General features: G+C 36.5%; 1 protein-coding gene across 1 annotated transcript; it reads left to right on the forward strand.

The window, feature by feature from the left end:
• Window positions 1-1,667: 1,667 nt before the first annotated feature.
• On the forward strand, window positions 1,668-4,169 carry LOC111913399 (GEM-like protein 1). The gene is made up of 4 exons (XM_023909108.3): window positions 1,668-2,194; window positions 2,275-2,376; window positions 2,558-2,829; window positions 3,884-4,169. Exons 1-4 carry the CDS (start codon window positions 1,831-1,833, stop codon window positions 4,085-4,087), a joined length of 942 nt encoding a protein of 313 aa, XP_023764876.1. The 5' UTR covers window positions 1,668-1,830; the 3' UTR covers window positions 4,088-4,169.
• Window positions 4,170-23,300: the final 19,131 nt, after the last annotated feature.

Raw genomic sequence — 23,300 nt, forward strand, 5'->3', positions numbered from 1 at the left:
TCTAATATTCACAAGTGAATATACTATGTAATATTCACATGTGATATACCAAGTAATACTACGTAATATTCAGATATGAAAATATTATATAATATTCATAAGTGAATATATCATCTAATATTCACAAGTGAATAAACTATATAATATTCACAAGTGAATGCATCGTCTAATATTTAAATATGAATATAATATGTTTATTATATGCTATATTCATATATAAATGATACTTAAATTGTAAAAAAAATTAATCATAGTTTTTATTCATAAGTGAATAACGAATGTACTGTAGTAAAAACTTGATTCATTTTTATTCACTTATGAATAACGATAACTGAAAATATAAAAAAATAAAAAATTATTTTATCTTAAAACTATATCAATATAGATGTCTATTTGTAGAGAATAAAAAATCATGAATTTTGGTATATTTAAAATCATTTTTCGATAAAAATGGCTTCTTAAAAATTAAAAAAAAAAAAAAAAAAAAAAAGAAAAAACACGAAAAAACTATGTTTTTGTATATATTAAGGTAATGTTTAGCATAGTTTAAGGAAACATGTTTTGTTGGAAAACAATGTCTATTCCTTTTCCATTTCCGTTGGTACGACGGAGACTTTTGCGGCAAAAATAAATGAGTGGTTGAGAATGATTCTCCCATTCTCAACCTTTTTTTTCTCAATTGAACCCTCCTATATATATATATATATATATATATATATATATATATATATATATATATATATATATATATATATATATATATATATATATATATATTCACCAATAATGGAAGTATCAAGTATGTTGTTCACTTGTTCTATTTTTTTTGTTTAATCTGATATATATAGTTATATACATGTTACTAAGCTTAAAATCAATAATTAAATATGAAAATAGAAAAAAGAAGTGCCTTGATTCTTTGTAGGCCTGACAATCATGTTGTGTTCGGATTGACGGGTCGCGGGTTGGCGGGTCAAAATATATCAACCCAGACACCACCCATTTAACTATACATGTCACGAGTTAGCGGAACACGAGTTGACGAGTTTGGAACATAAACCCATATACTACCTGTCAACCCACTAATTTATACGGATTCACAGGTTGGGGTTCGTGGGTCAACTTTGGGTTTGTGGGTTCGTGAGTCAAAATCCAGAAATAAAATGGATAATTATACATGAATAAATTCTAAATGCAAATACAAATTTAAAGCATTTATTGAAACATATTCAAACTAAAATATTAATACAAACATAGATAAATTCAAGTATTAATTTAATAGTCACATTAATACAAATATAGATATAAACATTAATCATACAATCCAACGAATAATACTTAATACATTTAAAAAATATAATTATTCTTATTAAAATTCTAAATGAATTGATGAGTTAACCGATATATTTTTTGACAAATTCATATGTGATTTGTTTAATAAACAAGTTGACGGGTCGGCTGACATGTTGTGTATTTTACCATTTTGCTAACATATCTTATCCAATGTAGCAATAGCAAGCTAAATGAAAAAGTCATATAAGAAACCACAATGAAAATTATTTTTGTAAATCGTCAAAAATGTGGGTTGATCATAAATCCAGGGACCCAAAATGTAATTCACTCAACCTAAAATTTTCAAAATTCATGGGACTGGAGTAACGGTTTGATTACATGCACCGCTAGGTGTCGATTCATAACATGTAAACGAGAACGTCCTATCACAATCAAAACCCTTGGAATCTTCGTTCATTTCAAATCGGATCCAAGCTTCTGGAGATCTCAATTTGACGATTTGCAGGTTTCTTTCATTTTTCAATAACACACTCAGCAATGGATCCGAATGAATCATCCAATTCCAATCCAACGCAACAGCCGGTGAATGAATCATCCGATTCCAATCCAACGCAACCGCCGGTGAAGCCAGACGATTCGCACTCCGGCGACAACGCTCCAAACCCTAAGCAAGATGACCTTCCCCCTTCAAACCTCCCTTCCAGTGATAATTTTGCATCTGTCGCCATCGTTCCTGAAAAACAACCAGAGGTGCCCCCTGCTCCCGAACAACCGTCGCAGACCGCCGCATCAACGCCATCGCAAGGTCCAAGCGCTATTTCCGGAGGTAGCGCCATTACTGCGCCCGAAGCTTCCAATCCTTATGTGACCGCTGCTCCCGTGCGGGAATCCTCCACAAAGAGTGAGTTTGCATCCGAATGTAATTCGTATTTGTTATCATTTCAAAATTTTAATACAAATCCATGGCATTTTTGTTGGCAGATTCAATGGACTCGGTTAGGGTTCTGTTTAGGAGATGGGCGAAGAAGGCTGCTGACGCAACAAAGAAGGGGCAAGAATATGCTGGAGATATGTGGCAACACTGTAAGTTTCAGAGTTTCTTCTCCCTTTTGATTAATTGGATTTCATCGTATTTACTTTATCCATCCTAGAAGCATTTATCCACTGATGATTTCTATCACAAAATTAGGGCACATCAAATTAAATACTAATCTGTCAAATAGTTCAATTTCTTATAGACATGATAATCTTGAATTTGAAACAGTGAAAACGGGTCCAAGTGTTACTGATGCTGCTGTTGGAAGAATTGCACAAGGAACTAAAGTTCTTGCAGAAGGAGGATATGAGAAAATCTTTAGAACAACATTCCAAACAATTCCAGAAGAGCGACTTCTGAAATCATATGCATGTTACTTATCCACTTCTGCGGGCCCGGTTATTGGAGTACTCTACCTTTCCACTGCAAAATTCGCGTTTTGTAGTGATAATCCACTTCCATATAAAGTTGGTGAAGAGAAGAAATGGAGCTATTACAAGGTACCCATCTTTTTCTTTTTCTATTGTCATTAAACAGTAATAAAATAGTCTCAAATTGGAAGTGTATAATGTCACTAAAAAAAAACCCTCCAACTATATCTCTTTTGCTGCAAATCCCCTTTTTTGTACCTTTGTTTGTTAAAAAGTCTCAAATTTTCAGAATTTTAATCTTTTATCATTTTATGTATGATGGGATTCTGTTAATTTGCGTGGATCTGCCACTGGGTCACACAAACTCATTATTAAAAGGTTTAAGGTGCGTTTGGCTGTAGAAAACTGTTTTCATTTTCTATGAAAATGTTTTCAGAAAATAAGGTTGAGTTTTCATTTTCCATCTTAGAAATTTGGAAAACTTTGAAAAACTATAAAAATCACTTTTCTAATTTACATACAATTTGAAAAACTGAAAATTTTCATTTTCTTAGAAAACTGAACGAACCAAACGCGTTTTCAAAATTTCCGTTTTTCTTGAAAAAATTTCCTAGAAACTGGAAAATTTTCCACAACCAAATGCACCCTTAGAGTTGCATTTGGTTGCAGAAAATTTTTAATTTTTCCATGAAAATTTTCAAATGAAAATAAAAATTTCAAATTGATTCAATTTTCAATAATTTTTCCAAGAAAATGAAAGTTTTCTGTTTTCCAAATTATATGTAAATTAAAAAAGTGATTTTTAACAGTTTTCCAAAATTTCTAAAATGGAAAATAAAAACTCCATCGGTTTCATCCAAACACGTTTTTTTTAATTTTCATTGAAAACGAAAACTGAAAACTCAATTATGTTTTTGAAAACGTTTTCTAAATAAAATAACAATCTACTTTCATTTATTTGTGTATTATAGCATCATAATTTTATTGCTTTCTATTATAAAATTTTACTTTTGACTTTTTCTATTTCTTCTTATTAGGATTTTATAACATGAAAAATTACCTTGTTATGGTAGTGAAAGTTATAATTTGGGATAACTTCATGAAATGGTAGCCATTTTTCGACTTTTTGATTTTTTTTTTTAAAATTTAACTAACGTTAACATTTTATGTAATAAAAAATTAGGTTGTGATTCCATTACTTCAACTAAAAACTGTTCGACCTTCTAGAAGCAAAACAAATGCTGCTGAAAAGTACATTCAAGTTATATCAGTTGATAATCACGAGTTTTGGTTCATGGGTTTTGTTAATTACGACAGTGCTGTGAAGCATCTTGAGGGTGCTCTTCAGCCCCACGAATATCCACTTGCTATTGGTAGTTCAAATTGATGAACAATTATTTTAATTTTTTCTACATGCATTCAAACATTATAAATTCCAATAAAAATTTAGATCAATTTTGTTTTGTTGATTTTGTGTTTACATTTTATGGGTCTCATTTGCTTGATCTGTAATAAAGATATGATAGCATGTAGTAGTCATAATAGTTACTTGTAAGTAATTAATTTCAAATATACAAGTGAGTTTTTTTGTTATTTAGAATTGTATGGTAATATAAGTGAGATTTTGATGAGAATATATTTGTTTTTATTTTGTATAAAATAGATTGGTTGTGGGTGTTCAATAAATTCGGATAACATTCCTGAAATCTCAAAATAGAAATAAGAAAAAAAAAATTACAATACAATAAGAGTAGGCCTAACAATTGTGTCGTGTTCGTGGGTTAGATTCATAAATAAAATTGATAATTAAACATGAATAAATTTTTGATGCAAATATATCCGACTTTTAGACAATTAAGTGTTAAACATCCAAATGAAAATTAAAAACATTCATAGAGAGATGTTCAAACTACAACCTTAATATAAAATCCAAACCACAAAAGTGTTGCACGGGTCAAATGGTCAATGACATCTTATCCTAGTGTATAGACTGTATAATACTTAAGTCTTAATACATTAAAAAAAATATATAATTTTTTTTTATTAAAATTCTAAACAGTTGACGGGTCAACCAATATATTTTTTTAAGAAACCCATATATGACATATTTTAATAAATGGGTTGGCGGATTGAAAAACTCAACTCAAACCCGTTTATTTCTTGTTGTGTCACGGATCATATCAAAAATTATGAAACCTATCTAAGAGCTACTCCAATAGGCCACTAAAATAGTGGAATGCCGGCATTTATTCCTCCAATCGATCGCTAAAAGGGCCGGTATTTTTGTGTCTTCAAATTTTGGCCAGTAAATATAGAGGCCATTTCATATAACACCAAATTGCTTTTTCAATATATATCAATATTATATTTATTGGACTTGTTTCAATTATCACATATATACATATATTATCACATATATTGTATTATAAAAATGAACCATCTTAAACTATCAAAATAATTTATACAAACGGCTGATTTTTATAATTAAAAGGTATTGTTTAATGAAAAAGTCTAAAGATAATTCAATCTTGTTGTAATAATTTTAACACATATTAAAAATCGAAACTTCATAAATATAACATAGATAATGAATAAAAAAATATAAACTAAGATACAAATCTAGAAATTGTTCAAATCATTTTCCGCTCCGCCAAGATACTGAAAGTATTGACTATAATTTTGGGGTCGTTCTTATTCTTGTTCTTGAACTTCTTGTTGTTGTTCTTGGGATCCTTGGTACTCAGATGGTTGATGTTGAGATTCTAGATGTTGAAGTGGTTGATATTATTGAGAGGCTCGATATTGAGATCCTTGATAATGAGACCCTTGTCCCTGTCCCTGAGATTCTTCTGTTCTTTTTCTTATTATTCGTTTCTTTTCATTTTGAATATACTCAAGAAACTCGGGATCGGAGATAGTGTTTAAATTGGTAAACAAAATTTTGTTTTCTTCTGTAATGTTAGCCAAACGATTTGTTCATTTGCCACCCGATTTTTTTTTTTTTTTTTCATTTTGAGCTTCAAGTTTTTTTAAAGCAATTTCATTGCCAATTTTTAAAGCTTCACACATTTGTTTATTGGCGTCTAATATACTGAGCATATTTTTTCATTTTGTAGGTTTTTTTTGGTTTTTTCACACCAATATTCAGGCCGTAGTCGATGCCCAACCATTATTCTCGAAGCAGTAGCTGACTATGATCTTTGGATATGGCATGCATATTTTGGTCTACCAGGATCAAATAATGATATTAAGGTGTTGGAGTCATCACATATTTTTGCTAATCTTGCTGAAGGTATTTGCTCCTCCTATTAATTATACCATCAATGGTAAAGAGTATAATATGGGTTATTATTTAGTTGATGGAATATATTCAAAATGGGCTATTCTTGTTCAAACTATACATAATCCATGTGGCCCAAAGAAAAAATTGTTTGCAATGAAGCAAGAAGCATGCATAAAAGATGTATAACGTGCATTTGAAGTATTGCAATCACGTTTTGCAATTGTTGCAGGACCTGCACATTTATGGAGAAAAGAAATATTACATGATATAATGACTTCATATATCATTATGCACAACATGATCATTGAAGATGAACGTGATGTTAATGCAACAATCAAAGAGTAAGGTGAAATGCCAAATATAGAAGTTGAAATGGTGGTTGATGATGATATTCGCTTTCAAGAGTTTCTTGCTCGACATAAAAAGATCAAAGATAAAGACGCTCACTATGAACTTCGAAATGCGTTGATTGAACATTTATGGGATGAGTATACTAACTCGGAAAATTAGTTTAAATTTGGGTTATGTTCGAAGTTGAATTAAATGTAATGTTTTTTTAATAACGTAATATCGTTGATTTAAATTTAAATTTTTCTTTCATATAATGTTTTTTTCAATTAGTTAATTATTTAACGTGTTGTTATTATTATTATTATTATTATTATTATTATTATTATTATTATTATTGATAATTTAGATATTATAATAAATAAGTTAAATTGAATTATATAATAATAATGAAATTGCTTTCTAATATAATATTACTAAAATAAGTTTTTAGATTAAAGTTTTAATATGTGGTTGGAATGAAAACTCTATTTTTGTGTTGAAAAGTCACCAATTTAGTGTTTTTTAGTGTTTCATGGTTGGAGATGGCCTAAGAGAGGTGAAAAATAAGAGAGTTGAGCTAAAAGGGTAAAGTTTTTACCTATAAAAAATATATGTCATACAGACGCCACATATTACATTTTTTGCTAGAATTTACATATAAGAGAGAAATGGTGATGTTTTTACCTACCATCTTTTTCCTTTTATTTCCTTTTATTGTTTTAAATTTAGAAATATAAAAATCACATAAAACAAAAAATAAATATTAATTAAAATAACATAACTTTTCATTAAAATTTAAAACATAACATTTGATTTAATAAACATAAAAAGAAATTTAAATTAACTAACTTAATAATGTAGAACCGCTAATCCAAATAACATAAATTTTTTCGGTCCGAATATTTGTTGATATTGGCAAATTATTTTGCACTTATCTTCTAAAATCATATTATGTAAAATGATCACATACATAATATGAGCGAGATTTTCAACTATTCGAGGACATGCCTGATGTTGTAGTATGCACAAACGTTTCATGAGGACTCCAAATGCTCGTTCGACATCCTTCTTAGCATTTTCTTGAAATGTTTTATACTTTATGCGTTTTGGATCAAATGGATATGTTAGCGTTTTCACAAACACAACAAATTCAGGGTATATACCATCAACAAGATAATACCTATAATCGTACGTTGTTCCATTTACTTGAAATGGACATTTAGGTGCGGACGAATCACAAAACCCATTGGATTTGGATGACATGTCTAAAACATTAATATCAAAGTTTGAACCGGGAGCACTAAAAATGCATGCCAAATCAAAACATCTTATGACGTAACAACTTCAAGTATGACTATAAGGTGACCTTTATCACCCCATGTAAATTGCCCTTGTCATGCATTAGGACAACTACCCCATGTCCAATGAAGACAACCCAAACTTCCAAGCATCCTAGGAAAGCCCTGAACACTAGCATGATGAGCATATAATGATTGAAAGTGGGTTTACGTAAATACATTGGACCGTAAATAGCGACAACACGTCTACAAAAATCATCCAAAATGTCCATAGCTACCCATTCAAACATTTGAAAATATTCTTCACATGAATTAGAAACGAAACTGAAAGCTAATTGATGAACCGCAACTGTGCATTTCTGTATTTCTTAAAACCCATTTTCACTTCTTGCATCCCGACGCAACCATTTGTGGTTGAGAGAGAGAGAGAGAGAGGCAAGCCATAAATGCGAAACATTTATTGTGAAATACATAGATATTTTAATTATAAAAAAAGAGTTAAGGATACAGTGATTTATTGACTATTTGTAGTTCGACATCTATATTTGTTTTGAAATAATTATTTTAACAGTCAAATGAGTATGTAATGGTTGGTTCGAATGAAATACATATGAAAATTTTATTAGTAGACAGGTTAGGGGGGGGGGGGGGGGCGAAGCACCTGCCTTCCCCCCTACTGCCTCCGTCACTGTAGACAGGTGTTTGCATCCCAACGATCTCTGAGAAGCATCTTCCACGTCCTAGGTTCGAATTCCACTTCTTGTTGTTAGGGTCGTGGGTATGGTCCATGATGAAGGAACGACAGAAAAAACCATTGGTCAGTTAGATGGAGAGAAATAAAGCCCTATGGATGGAAACAAAGAAGGGAGAATAAGGGATGTCGATGGGTGGGAACACCACCCATTTTGTTCGGTACCCTCAACATGGGATCATATGATGAGACCATACTCACTATTCTTAGCCCTTAACTACTACTACTACTACTACTTAAAAAAAAGATGTTACATGGAAATAGTCATCGGGCTAATAGGGTATGATCTCGGATCTAGTGCTTAGGTGCCGTTAGTTGATCATGATTTGATACTCGTAATACTCATCAAAAAGACCATTACCGCCGCACCAAGACTTATATACCATGAGTGACATCCTCTAATCAAGTTTGAAACATTACGAAATGGGGTCGATCAACCAGACGGGAATCAGTTGTATGTAAGATTGGTCTTATTTATTGATTATATTCATGCAAACCCCTCTCTCGCCCTCGAGCTATTAATTATACATGTATTTGTATGTATATATGTAATCTTAAAAATTATATTGTAACATCCCGAGTTCAGGTATACCTCGAGAACCTTGATCTTTTGAGTTATTGTTATTTTTGGCCTTAAGTTGTAAAAGAGTGAAAAGGAGTATGCAGGGCATACCTGAGGGTATGTGTCACACCCCCAAACCAAGGATGGCGGAAACGTCCGGGGGTGGAGGACTTCATGTAGAGTATCACAACAACGAGTATAATAGTGCTCAAAGTAAATACAACCATCATAATATAAATGAAAAAGTTACACCCAAGTGTATATTTACATGATTCGAATCAATTACATTATGATACAAAATGAACTGTTTGACGATTTATCGTCCCATCCTCAAAACTTGGTTGATTTCCTGATTCACTGAATTATTGAGAATACAAGTAGTTTTGAAAAAGTGTCAACACAAAGGTTGGTGAGTTCATAAGCTTTTGACAGTAAGAGTTTGAAAATCGATCTTTGTAAGAAGATGTATATCACCAAGAAAAATCCAATATTTTCCTTATAAAAGTCATGTAGTCCTAAATACCAGGACCAAAATGAATAAGTATTTTGTCATACTTAATGCTATAATTGTGGTTTTAAATTGACATAAAACCCCCTTCAGATTTGAGAAAAAATCCCATAATGAATGATGTGTGGTCTTAAATACCAAGACTGAACATATACCATAATATCTGTAATTATTGATATAAAAAGTGATTTTAAATTGACATAAAACCCCTTTTGATTTATGCAAATCCCTGTAAACTTATGTTGTTAGATCCCTATGTGAGCTGCTATAATCATACTAATGACCTGTATACACCTGCTACGACGTTTCTCAGGCGTCGCGAAACTGAAATGACACTTGTCACCCGCAGACCTGCAGGTCCGGCTGTAGCTAGCAGCGAGGTGTGGGGTGTCAAACCCAATATAGATCTATACACAACTATCACGTTCTCCCTCCAGGAGACTCTGATTATAACTAGCAGGAATTAGATTCCGTACTCGGACGTACGGACGAGAATGTCTCACAATTTAGGTTAACAAGTTTATGTGTGGTGTGCATAAGTGTAAAGCCTTTTCTTGTGGGAATAAAACCTTCCGAAATGTTTTTGTTGTGTTAATGGAAACATAAACCATACCTATTATAGTTTATCCCAAAACGTTTGTAATGTATAAAAACTATTTTATGAAGACGCTTTTGTAATGAATTTACATTTAACGTAATGAAAGTTCCCTTTTGTATAAATGTACCCTTATGAAAATATACTTGTATTTTGTAAAGTATCATAAACTATACCTATTATAGTTTATCCCAAAACGTTTGTAATGTATAAAAACTCTTTTTTGAAGACGCTTTTGTAATGAATTTACACTTAACGTAATGAAAGTTCCCTTTTGTATAAATGTACCCTTCTGAAAATATACTTGTATTTTGTAAAGTATCATAAACTATACCTATTATAGTTTATCCCAAAACGTTTGTAATGTATAAAAACTCTTTTTTGAAGACGCTTTTGTAATGAATTTACACTTAACGTAATGAAAATTCCCTTTTGTATAAATGTACCCTTCTGAAAATATACTTGTATTTTGTAAAGTATCATAAACTATACCTATTATAGTTTATCAAAAACAAGGGTAGAAATAGTAAAGTACGTAAACTATACTTAACATTGTTTAATAATACATTTGTATGTAATGAGTGTACTTTAATTATAACACTTGGTTATTTCTATGTATTATCTAGTGAAAATTCATTTGTTAATTGGTGCATATCTAGATATGAATACAAAAATGTCAGATACTACAATAACACATAATCACATAATGATATATATATACCTGGCTCAACATGTTACAAGGTGAAATGAAATTTATAGTGTTTTTCTATTTATAACATTTTCTGTAGCTGTTATTGGAAAATTTGTAGAAAAATCATAAAATGTCCAAATCAAGTTCTATAACTTCTGAGAGTTTGGAAAATGAGTCTAGTTGGTTCATAAATAATTCTATAATTTTTAGGGACCTCTAACTTGTGTGACCAAGTCCATAATCACAGACTGGTCCGGATTAGTGTTTGAGATGATAAGCAGTTTTGTAAAAATCACCATAAATTGTAGAAAAATCGTATGGAGATGTGCAAGTATTCATTTTAAAGCTAAAAACTGGAACTACTTACACCTAAAACATTTTTGTAAACAAAAATGTTTAAGTTGTCCAAAACAGTCCGTGAATGGGGTCCAACTTTTCTGATGAAGGCTGTTAGAAAAGTTTAGTTTTGTTCTTGTTGTTTTACTTGTATCCCCCCCTAAAAACTTGAGAAAACATGAAAATGTAGGGGTATGAACTCACCTTGAGTGATTTTAGTAGGTAAGTGTTGAAGAAGAGAAGTGTTCAACCCAAGAACACTTGAAGAATCACTTGAAGATTCGAAGATCTAACAAGAATGTGATGATGTTTGTGTAAGCAATCTATGATTTTGAGTAGGAGGGTGTGTAATAATCATAAGAAAGATGATGATACTTACTAATTGTAGGAGAAAAGTCTTGGAGTATGCCTTGAAATTCTCGAATTGGAGAGAGAAAGACGAGAGAGTTTGGAGTGTGGTTCTTGGTGAAAAATGAGAGAATGAATGAAGTGTAAGGAGAGAGGGTGGATGTTCCAGCACTAAGAACGTGGGAATGGTTGAAAATAATGAGAAAGGACTTATGAAGTGACTAGGGATGGGCTGGTGGTGAATAGTGATATGGAGTGGCTGTAGGAGTGGTTGCTTGTGTCATAAAATAAGGTAAAGTCAACATTCTACCCTTGTACTTCACCTACTCTCTTTTGGATAAGGTTTTATCCTTAAAATGTGATTAATCATTAATTAAGGGGTCTTATATGTTAAAATAAAGTTTTAGGTGAAAACCCCGTGTTAAAACAATTAAAAACGGGCCTAAAATGCAAAATTAGTCGAAAACCGGGAGAAAAGAGGCTTCCCAGCGAGATCTCTCGGTCCTGGCCGGGGCTCGGTCCTCCTGTGGCTGGGTTCAGTCCCTAAGACTGCTTGGCGTGAAGCGCAGGGGGCGAGGAAGCGAAGGGGCGAGGGCTCGGTGTACTCAGAAGCGAAGGCTCGGTCTTCGGTCTTCAGAAGAGAAAGTGATCAGACCCGAAATGTGCCGAACGTTCGGGTTCGAGTGTGTAGGCGAGGTTCGGGCCCGAGAGGACCTTTCGGGTTCGGTTCAGCAGCCTTCGACTCAGAAGGGTTCGGGTCCTAAGAGGGCTTTCGAGTACTAAGAGGGGTTTCGGGTCCTAAGAGGGGTTTTGGCTCCTTAAGTCCGTTTTTCGCGTAGACTTCCGTTTTTGGGCTGTTTTCGCCAAATTCGAAGGTCGGGATGCCCCGAGTGATTATAGAAAGTTGAGAGAGATTTCACATACTTATAGAGATTTGGGAGAGATTTGACATTCTTGGAGAGATTTTACATACAAAGAGTGATTTGGGAGAGATTTCACGTACTTAGAGAGATTTGGGAGAGATTTCACATTCTTGGAGAGATTTCTCATACAAAGAGAGATTTGGGAGAGATTTCACATACTTAGAGAGATTTGGGAGAGATTTGACATTCTTAGAGAGATTTCTCATGCAAAGAGAGATTTGGGAGAGATTTCACATACTTAGAGAGATTTGGGAGAGATTTGACATTCTTGGAGAGATTTCACATACAAAGAGAGATTTGGGAGAGATTTCACGTACTTAGAGAGATTTGGGAGAGATTTGACATTTTTGGAGAGATTTCTCATACAAAGAGAGATTTGGGAGAGATTTCACATACTTAGAGAGATTTGGGAGAGATTTGACATTCTTGGAGAGATTTCACATACAAAGAGAGATTTGGGAGAGATTTCACGTACTTAGAGAGATTTGGGAGAGATTTCCGATAAGAAGAGATGGAGTGAAAACGATTGAGAGCGGTTTTGTGTGTGACGAATGTGAGTGTCCAGCTTCGCAGTGCAAGGTCTGTAAACCCCGTTAAGCCTTGTTTAAGGATCTTGCATGCTCCCGATGAGTATGCAACATTGTTTTATCGGTTTGGCTCGCCACATACCACCGTTTTAGGTTAAGGGGATCTAGATGTACGCACTTTTCGATTTATGATCTCTCATTAGAATAGAGAGTTGTTTAGAAATTACATAACGTAAACTCTAGTACCTACGGGCAAATTGAGTTGACCGGTTTGACTTGTTGACTTTAGTTGACTTTGACTTGACCGAAAATTGACGGTTGTCACATCATCCCTCCGTTAGAGGGAATTTCGTCTCGAAATTTTGAATTTAGGCAAGGAGTGGGCATGAAAAATCGAGCCATGAAGTGGGGATACTTCCTAATCGACTGATTCTCGCGCTCCCAAGTGACTCCAGGTCCTTGGTTAGTATGTCACACCCCAAAACCGGAACGGCGGAAACATTCTGGGGTGGATGACGTCATGTCAAGTATCACAACACATGCATTATAGTAATCAAAGCACAACAAAACATTGCATTAATAGTAATAGTTTTACATGGTTACATTAATACATCAAAGTAATACAGGTAATAGAATAAATACAGCGTGGTACTAAGCTATCTTCATCAATAGCTCCGAGGATGTACCTGTCTAATCTTTGACCTGGGAATACAAGTTATTTGAAAAGTGAGTATCAGCATTTTTACAAATGTTGGTGAGTTCATAAGTATTTAGTGACATTTATTCAAATAACTTTATAAAGCAGTAGTTTAAGTGTTTATTGTGTATTAGAGTTCTTTCAAGAAAATCCTATATTTTCTTTAATAAAGCAGCCTTCTACCAAGACTGGTCAGTGTTGTGTAGTAAGAGTAGTTTTCCCTAAGTTGCTATCATTATCAAAATACTGAATTTGATTATTGAGTAAAGCGAACGACGTCAAATATCAAGTATGTGAATAGGTTTAAAGTATCTATATGGACCAACTTGGAGTTTACGGCCCAAATCAAGGGAGTTTACGGCCGTAAACACCTAGGGACATATTCTTGGGTGTTTTATGCTTCTAGCTTGTTCATGGGATTTTTCTAAGTACTTTTCATAAAACACATGAGTGGGTTTAAGGCTTCTAAGGGTCTCATTAGGGAGTTTACGACCTAGGGACACTCCTAAGGGAGTTTACGGCCGTAAACTCTCATTCTTTGAGTTTTGTGAAGTTTTAAGCCTCTATTACCTTTCTAGCAATTTCTAATGGAGTGTGATGCTATTTTGGGGAATTAAAACCATCATTTGGGGGTGTTTTGGGGTGTTTACGGCCTTGACATGTGTCTGGGTCGTAAACTCCCTTTACTCCTTCATTTTGATGTGTTTAAGTGATTTAAACCCACAATACCAAGTCCCTAATTTATGTGTGGAGCCTAAGGGTGGTTTGGGAGTGTTTTTGGGGCCTTTTAACAAGATTTTGAGGTGTTTACGGCCTAAGCTTGTGCTTGGGCCGTAAACTCTCTTTTACCCCCTAAATCCATGAGTTTTAATGTTTAAACACTCCTAGGCTAATACCTCAATTTATTTCCAAGCCATTAGGGACAAGTTTGGGTCATTTTGGCCTTGTTTTGGGTGTTTACGGCCTAAGGAGGAGCTTAGGCCGTAAACTCCTTTTCCATTGCTTCTAAGTCCGATTTTTGGGCTATAAACACAAATCAATATGTTTAGAATAAGCTAGGGTAAGCGGACTTACAATTTGGAAGCGTTTGGTTGCGGATTCGGGGCGAAAACGAGTCTAGAGAGAGAGTATAGAGAGAGAGTGTAAAAAGTCTCCAATGGACTCCACTCACCCTTATATAGGTTTTTGAGTTGGGGCTCAGTGGGATTTTACCCGATACTGCCATTAAACGGGGCTTTTGGTTGCACCCGATTTAGTGGTCGTAATAATAAAACTTGACATTTTTCCAAATAAATGGAAATGGGTGTTATGTGTTTTTATTTCCTTTTATCACGACTTAACGACATATAAACATAAACAATTGAAATGTTTATTAAATTTGACGACCTCTAATTAACGGGACTTTTAGAAACTGGAATATTCCGTTAACGGTAATGGGGAAATGTAACGGAACAACTTGGGTTGTCACATCATCCCCCCGTTAGATGGAATTTCGTCCCGAAATTCAGGTCTAAGCAAGGAAGTAGGTATGAATGGCCAAGTAGAGGTAAGAGGGTACTTCCTATTCGGTTGTCCTCGCATTCCCAAGTGAACTCTAGTCTGTGTTTGTCATTCCGACAGACCTTCACGTACGAGATGCGGATTCCATCTAGTGCAGCTAGTGGGTCCCAACTGGTGTATTCACATGGTTAGGGTTCTCAATGGATTCTATCAAGATGAGTGAGGCACGAAGAGTGTTTTCGTGAAATCACATATCATGTCTAAGAAGTGAATCGATCGGGTGTGAATCTGTGGTATGTCCGAAAGTAGTAGCGGCCTGAAAAGGGTTGGACCAAGTCTCCATGAGAATTCTCATATGGTCCTAAGCTCTCGGAAGGGTAGAGCTATTCAGTACTTAGAACATAGTGTACTTCCATGGCAAGATCAACACTGGCGTGATCGCCATTCCGAAGTTCCTAACGTTCTCACTTGTACTGGATGTGTAGTCCTTCCGGTTAGTTCTTAGGAAGCTCGGGTTATCTTTGGTTTCACGTTTCCTGTCAACTGGCTGATAGAGACTTTCTAGGTCATCGGATGGGTTGCATATCTACGGTTATCTGTTTGCTATAGAGTGTCTATCCCAAACTCGTGCAAAATGGACCTGCACTAACGATGCTTGGGATACGAAAACCCTGAGGGTCGGGGAGATAGGGTTTCACTAGACGAGCGTTGGACTATCTCGGGAGGTGGTTCTACTATCTCTGCGTGAGATGGTATTCGTGGAACACCTAATAGTCCAATTAACCTCTAAGACTTTGGTTTATCCTAGTGTGGAAAGTGTATGTTCCTACATAACCCTTCGACTAACACCAAGGCTAGTGTCAAGTCTATAATCTCTTCAGGATCTGGTTCACGAGGCTTAACGCAATTACTTTCGCACTTGATTAAGTATTCTTGGCCGCGAAGGTTATCCTGTGTTTCTCGGTATCCTAGTGTTCGCTTCGGAGGACGTATTTTATCGTCTACAGGGCGACGACGATTTCCTCCATGCAAGAGGGTGGAGGACGATAGCCACTGCTCGTCTATAACTGGGTGGACAAGGTGCTTGAGTAGTGCGAGCACCTACTGCAACTACTCTTTTGAAGGTTCTGAGTTTTCTCGGTCTAGGTTAAATCTAGTGGGTATAGAGTTTCATCACTCGGAACTTTACTAGTTTAACCCGCAGTGATCCTCTTGACTCCGACTCCTATGTTATGGAATAGGGTGAAAGTGTTTTGCGAAGAGGTCCGTGGTAGAGCTCATGCTCGGCTTAATCGCCAATACTTGATGTATGCCAGCGTATACCTGGTTATAGTGGTCATCCTTATGAGTTCTATTCTCTGAGTTCACGAACCTGATGTGCGAGGTGCGAAGGGTCTTTCAGGGGATTCTTCTGAGTATGCTCTGGATGGTTGTTGTCTTCTGAAGTATCTACAGTGTCGTTCACTTTGGTGTCTATCATGACTACGAGGGGTCGGTCAACAGTGCGGGGTACCCTCTCTTGGGTACTTCGGAAGGTTTGAGATAAGAGGGACGATTGACGGATTGCATTATGTTTGATTATTTGTGTTAGATTTAGGTTCGGGAGAACTTTTATTTGCCGACATGGCCACGGAGAAAGTTCTTTTTATACAGCACTAAGAATGTACACATGGTTGCACGAAGTCAAACCATGATCAATAGAGTCATCGAAGTTGGTACACTCCGACATGATATATAATGAAGATCGATAGAGTCATGTGCCGAACAGGCACAGAAGTTCTAGGCCTCTCGGGTTTCATCCTATGTATTACTACTGCGGATACCTAGACTGATAGAGTCGATGCGGAACTATAGAGAGTTCTAAGTGTTTCCGAATAGAGTATCTTTTCATGAAAGAATTCTCACAAGGCCTTTCTATAATCGCCTCACATATACTAGTCATGTATATTTAAGGTGGGGAGGACTGTTGACTGAGCGACCCCGCCCTAAATCCACAACCAAACGAGGAACAGGAAATGAGGCGGCATTCGCTCACTCTAGGTCTGTCCATTTTAAATATACATGGCCGTAACGTATATGTTTAACCATTATAGTTTTACCTAATTGAATTTTAAATTTTATAATAGTGTTGCGACCTTCGCCTTACTAGGAAGAATTTACATTTGAATTAGTCTTTTATTGTTCTTAGTTTAGTTACCCGAGATCGAGAGACGTACCAAAATCTAATGAGTTCCTTGCTGCTTCTCCCTAAGCAGTAGTGTCAGGCTCCTTCCGTGTCTTTGTCTTTCTCTTCGGTTGGGCAGTCCTTCTTGAAGTGTCCCATTTCACCATATAGGTGGCAAACTGTACGGGTCGCCACATTGGTGGTTGATGTAATGAACTTAACCGGGGTTCTGCAGACGCGATCAGTATGCCCCAACATGTGGCACCTAGCACAATAGAGTTCCCGGCAGGCACCATGATGATGGTAGCTGCACTTGCTGTAGTGGGGAAGGTCTCCTATATACGGTCTTCTTGGACTCGGGAGGGAAGGATTGACAGGGGTATAGACTGCCTCAGCTCGTTGCCCATCGGAAGGTCCTTAAGCCGAGGTACTTCCCACCTCTATCTTGAGTTTTCTCTTTAGTAGGTTTGAGTGAGGTTCTTGGGTGGCTGAGTATGGAAGTGTTGGTTGCTGCTGTCCATTGCCAGGATTGGAAATCCCGACCGGGCCCTTGCTAACATTGGCGGTGTTAGCATTCAGGTGAGCCATGATAGCTGCTACGGCTGCTGAGACTGCAGCCTGGAATGTAGCTTCATCGAATAAGAGAGTGGATTTCTTGTTTGAGGACTGGTTACGCTTCTTCGGTGGCATGGTTTTCCTACATGGAAAGGAATACAAGGTAATGAGAGACGATGGTTAACCCTGGACATTTCCGTCCTGAACGTATTAGGCATAAATTTTCCCGTGCCTCGGGTACTGGTTGTCTGAATGTCGACCTACATCCCTATGATGTAGTCCTGGTAATCGAGGTAGGAGTATGAGTATCGGAAAAGGCAATAAGATGCGAGTCGTTCCTACTAAGTTACCTTTATACTGGGAAAGGTTTCACTCTCCGGCCTGGAAAGCTTCGAGAACGGTTCGGAACGAACTGCGGAAAGAGAGGCTCACAAGGGCAGATGGCTAAAATTCTCTCAATAGAGATGCGGGGATCCGCCCTAATCGTGTAACTGGCAATGGGAAATGACGATTTACCTAACACATAGCGTGAGTAGTGTAACCACTAACTCGCTAAATTGTATTATTTTATGGGTGTATTGGCGTGAGGAACACGAGGAAAAGACAATTCACGGGTTCCATGTACTGGCTCCCTCGGTCTGCCTCGTGTCTTTGACTGGAATCGGCGTTGGTTTCCTTTGGGTAGTTTCCTAGGGTTCTCTTCTCGTATCGACATATTGAATTCCTACTCCGCCTTCCTTATGATTCCAACTCTGGGTGTCATCACTTCGTGATGGATGACTGGGAATCTCCGAAGTTTAGGCGAATTCCTCACCGATGTCCCTGAAAGAATATGGGCACTTGGTGCATTCAATAGTCTCGACCCAGTTCATTTATTTCCGAACATGAAATCTTCTCAATGAACTTCTTCGGGGTCGACTTCAACTCTTTTGCTATGCACTGAAGTGGGTAGGGTTTTCTACAGGGTTCGTGCGAGAATGGAAATGTCTAAAGAATCCTAAGATATTATTAACATTTCACTGGATGATCCATATCGAGTCCTGCTACGATTACACAGGGTATACAAATCATATATAACTTAGATCCGATAGGCCTTCGAATATGTGATACTACTCTAGAACCACATCCCAACGAGGAAAAGGAAATAGAGCAAAACCACACATTCTTAGCCTATGGGATCCTTATTATATATAACCTTGGGAGTATACCCTCTGTAGTTGTAGGTATATCAATAAGGATCTTTTTAGTTATTCACGCAAGGTTGTTTATGATTCCTAAAATACCCCTATGGTATTTTAATTCTTGTTTGTTTTCTTATCTTCTGAATATAAATTCTTGGATTAGTGTGAAACTTTTAGTGTTCTAAAATACTCCTATAGTATTTTAACTTTATGTTTGGCTCTAACAATCCTAGTTGGTAAGTTTCAGACCTGTTGCACACCACTACCACTCCCGAGCACACGTTCATCGCATCTCGAATAAATGTAGTTGATCAGGTTACATTTATTCCAGCTTACGATTACATAACTGCCCAGGTTTGACTGTAGAGTGTTTTATCCCTTTGTGTTTATAGGTTGTATATCTTTTATGAATTGATATACTTAGCTCACTATAAACAATGCTCTGATACCAATCTGTCACACCCCAAAACCGGAACGGCGGAAACATTCTGGCGGTGGATGACGTCATGTCAAGTATCACAACACATGCATTATAGTAATCAAAGTACAACAAAACATTGCATTAATAGTAATAGTTTTACATGGTTACATTAATACATCAAAGTAATACAGGTAATAGAATAAATACAGCGTGGTACTAAGCTATCTTCATCAACAGCTCCGGGGATGTACCTGTCTAATCTTTGACCTGGGAATACAAGTTATTTGAAAAGCGAGTATCAGCATTTTTACAAATGCTGGTGAGTTCATAAGTATTTAGTGACATTTATTCAAATAACTTTATAAAGCAGTAGTTTAAGTGTTTACTGTGTATTAGAGTTCTTTCCAGAAAATCCTATATTTTCTTTAATAAAGCAGCCTTCTACCAAGACTGGTCAGTGTTGTGTGGTAAGAGTAGTTTTCCCTAAATTGCTATCATTATCAAAATACTGAATTTGATTATTGAGTAAAGCAAACGACATCAGGGAATATCATATGCCTCAGCAGTGAGGACTGCTGACTAAGGCAAGGAATCATAGACTCCAGGGGAGTATCGAACGAACGACACGCCTGGTTCAGTCTAACAAGCAGAGACTCAGACCCCAGAAAGTACCAAATGAAAGGTACAGCTGGTAAGGTCTAAAATAGTGAAAAATAAACCCCAGACAGTATCAAATGAAAGATTACGTCTTGTAGGGTCAAAAACAGTGAAAGACAGACCCCAGACAGTATCGAATGAAAGATACGTCTTGTAAGGTCAAAACAGTGAAAGATAGACCCCAGACAGTATCAAATGAAAGATACGTCTTGTAAGGTCAAAACAGTGTCACTCTGAAAATGAGTTACCAGCATACAGTGTAAATTGCCGGTGAAATATCATTACCTTAAGGCCAAAGAATTTTAAGGTAACCCGGGATACTCGTAACCATACTGACTAGAGTTCCAGACGCCCTACAAGCGTCTATAAGATGTGACATTTGTCACCCGTTGGCTTGGTAGGCCGGGACTGTAGCTAGCAGTCTGGGTGCAGGGTTGTCAATCCCGTATAGATCTATACACACAATGTCCGCTCTCCCTACAGGAGACTCTAGTTACCAAGTAGACGACGGAGAAGCCCGTATCCTGAAGATGCATCCCAAATAGTGGGTAGAGACGTCCAAATAGTGGGTAGTGTGTAAGTGTTGAACTAGAGGTAGAGACTTCCTAATAGTGGGTTTCTAATGTAAGTGTAGACTAGAGATAGAGACTCTTTACTGAACTGACTAGAGAATTCCTATATGTCCATACTCATATACATAATATATAACTAATGAGTCAAACGACCTTCGGACAGCCATCCGATCCCACCAGACCACATCTCAACGAAGAAAAGGAAATAAGGCAGACGAGCCTTCCTAAGTCTTTCAACCACTACTTATATGTACCTATATAAGCACAGACATACATCTAACTACGACTGAGTGTGAATCAAGTAGAAGTGATCTTTGTGAAGTAGTAGTGTCTAACAAGTGAAGTAGAAGCGGTCGCAAGTGAAGTAGAAGTGTCGAATAGGTATAAGCGTATCACGAAGTAGAGGCGACAATAAGTGAAGCAAGAGCGTATCAAGTATAAGTGAAGTAGAGCCGATATCAAGTATAAGCGAAGTAGAATCGTATCTCTAAGTAAAAATGTGAATAAGTATAAACGTCCATCAGGTACAAGTGACCTCAAGTATAAGTGAAAGCGTTACAGAGTAGGAGTATAAAATAAGTATAAGCGAAGTAGCCGTATTTAACAAGTAAAGTATACGTCGAAAAAGGGAATCTTTGATGAAAAACCTTTATGTCCAGAGGAAATCCCAAATTGTATTCTTTTGTAAAATATATTTGAAAACCTTAGAAAATCTTTCATAAACCAGTTTAGAATGAATCTTGTTAAAATAGTATAAGTAAGAGTTTTGAAACAATTGAAAACCTTTTTGAAAGCCATTCTAGTGTCCTACTCGGTAAAACAGTGTACAGTGTGGTAAAATCTAGTGCATGCGGGTTATCAATCACATGTGATTGATATGATAACTGGCATGTTTAACTTGTATTCCCCCTTATAAAACATTTAAAAACATTAAAAGGTTCATTTAGGGGTATAAACTCACCTGGTGTAAGTAGGTCTGACGAAGGTGCCGTTTGGGCGTTCGGTGTCACGCAAGGACTTGAACACACACAATGACCTATTTAACATATGATAACATATGTTCACATACAATTAGCATATTTAATGCTAATTAAACAAATATACGCGCTCACAGGAGCGGAAAACACTTTGGTTAAGTGTTTGGGTGTCCCGGGTAGCGTTTAAGGGTGTGTATGACTTAGGAATGGAGTTTACCCTCCGAAAGTAAACCCTTATCACATATTTTACGGCCCAGGGACTACTCACCATGAGTTTACGGTCGTAAACTCATGGTGATGGTGTTTTAGGGTGCTAAAGTGTCTCATATCAATTGTGGAATTTTGCTAAACTCAAATATCAAGTGTGTGAATAGGTTTAAAGTATCTATATGGACCAAATTGGAGTTTACGTCCCAAATCAAGGGAGTTTACGGTGGTAAACTCCTAGGGACATATTCTTGGGTGTTTTATGCTTCTAGCTTGTTCATGGGATTTTTCTAAGTACTTTTCATAAAAGGCATGAGTGGGTTTAAGGCTTTTAAGGGCCTCATTAAGGAGTTTACGGCCTAGGGACACTCCTAAGGGAGTTTACGGCCGTAAACTCTCATTCTTTGAGTTTTGTGAAGTTTTAATCCCCTATTACCTTTCTAGCAATTTCTAATGGAGTGTGATGCTATTTTGGGGAATTAAAACCATCATTTGGGGGTGTTTTGGGGTGTTTACGACCTTGACATGTGTCTGGGCCGTAAACTCCCTTTACTCCTTCATTTTGATGTGTTTAAGTGATTTAAACCCACAATACCAAGTCCCTAATTTATGTATGGAGCCTAAGGGTGGTTTGGGAGTGTTTTTGGGGCCTTTTAACAAGATTTTGAGGTGTTTACGGCCTAAGCTTGTGCTCGGGCCGTAAACTCTCTTTTACCCCCTAAATCCATGAGTTTTAATGTTTAAACACTCCTAGGCTAATACCTTAATTTATTTCCAAGCCATTAGGGACAAGTTTGGGTCATTTTGGCCTTGTTTTGGGTGTTTACGGCCTAAGGAGGAGCTTAGGCCGTAAACTCCTTTTCCATTGCTTCTAAGTCCGATTTTTGGGCTATAAACACAAATCAATGTGTTTAGAATAAGCTAGGGTAAGCGGACTTACAATTTGGAAGCGTTTGGTTGCGGATTCGGGGCGAAAACGAGTCTAGAGAGAGAGTATAGAGAGAGAGTGTAAAAAGTCTCCAATGGAATCCACTCACCCTTATATAGGGTTTTTAGTCGGGGCTCAGTGGGATTTTACCCGATACTACCGTTAAACGGGGCTTTTGGTTGCACCCGATTTAGTGGTCGTAATAATAAAACTTGACATTTTTCCAAATAAATGGAAATGGGTGTTATGTGTTTTTATTTCCTTTTATCACGACTTAACGACATATAAACATAAACAATTGAAATGTTTATTAAATTTGACGACCTCTAATTAACGGGACTTTTAGAAACTGGAATATTCCGTTAACGGTAACGGGGAAATGTAACGGAATAACTTGGGTTGTCACATAGTATTCCTGCGAACTTTCACTAATGGGAAGCAGCGTTGCTACGTTCGCTTAACCTCCCGGTCCATGGTCACTATGGTTCTCTCACGAAGGTGAGGCTCTTGTGGAACTCGATCTCGTTGAGGGGGGATTACAAGAGTCTCGTCGGATAGATACATCTGCAAGTTCGGGACATGTCGGGTA

This window comes from Lactuca sativa, chromosome 9 (assembly GCF_002870075.4).
Source record: "Lactuca sativa cultivar Salinas chromosome 9, Lsat_Salinas_v11, whole genome shotgun sequence".
Taxonomy (NCBI): domain Eukaryota; kingdom Viridiplantae; phylum Streptophyta; class Magnoliopsida; order Asterales; family Asteraceae; genus Lactuca; species Lactuca sativa.

What these genes read in the sequence shown, in the direction of transcription:
- LOC111913399 (XM_023909108.3), top strand. Translation starts at nt 1,831, where the DNA reads ATGGATCCGAATGAATCATCCAATTCCAATCCAACGCAACAGCCGGTG. An exon ending in GCGGGAATCCTCCACAAAGA is followed by an intron (nt 2,195 to 2,274) that starts GTGAGTTTGCAT and finishes TTTTGTTGGCAG; the next exon opens with ATTCAATGGACTCGGTTAGG. An exon ending in AGAAATGGAGCTATTACAAG is followed by an intron (nt 2,830 to 3,883) that starts GTACCCATCTTT and finishes ATAAAAAATTAG; the next exon opens with GTTGTGATTCCATTACTTCA.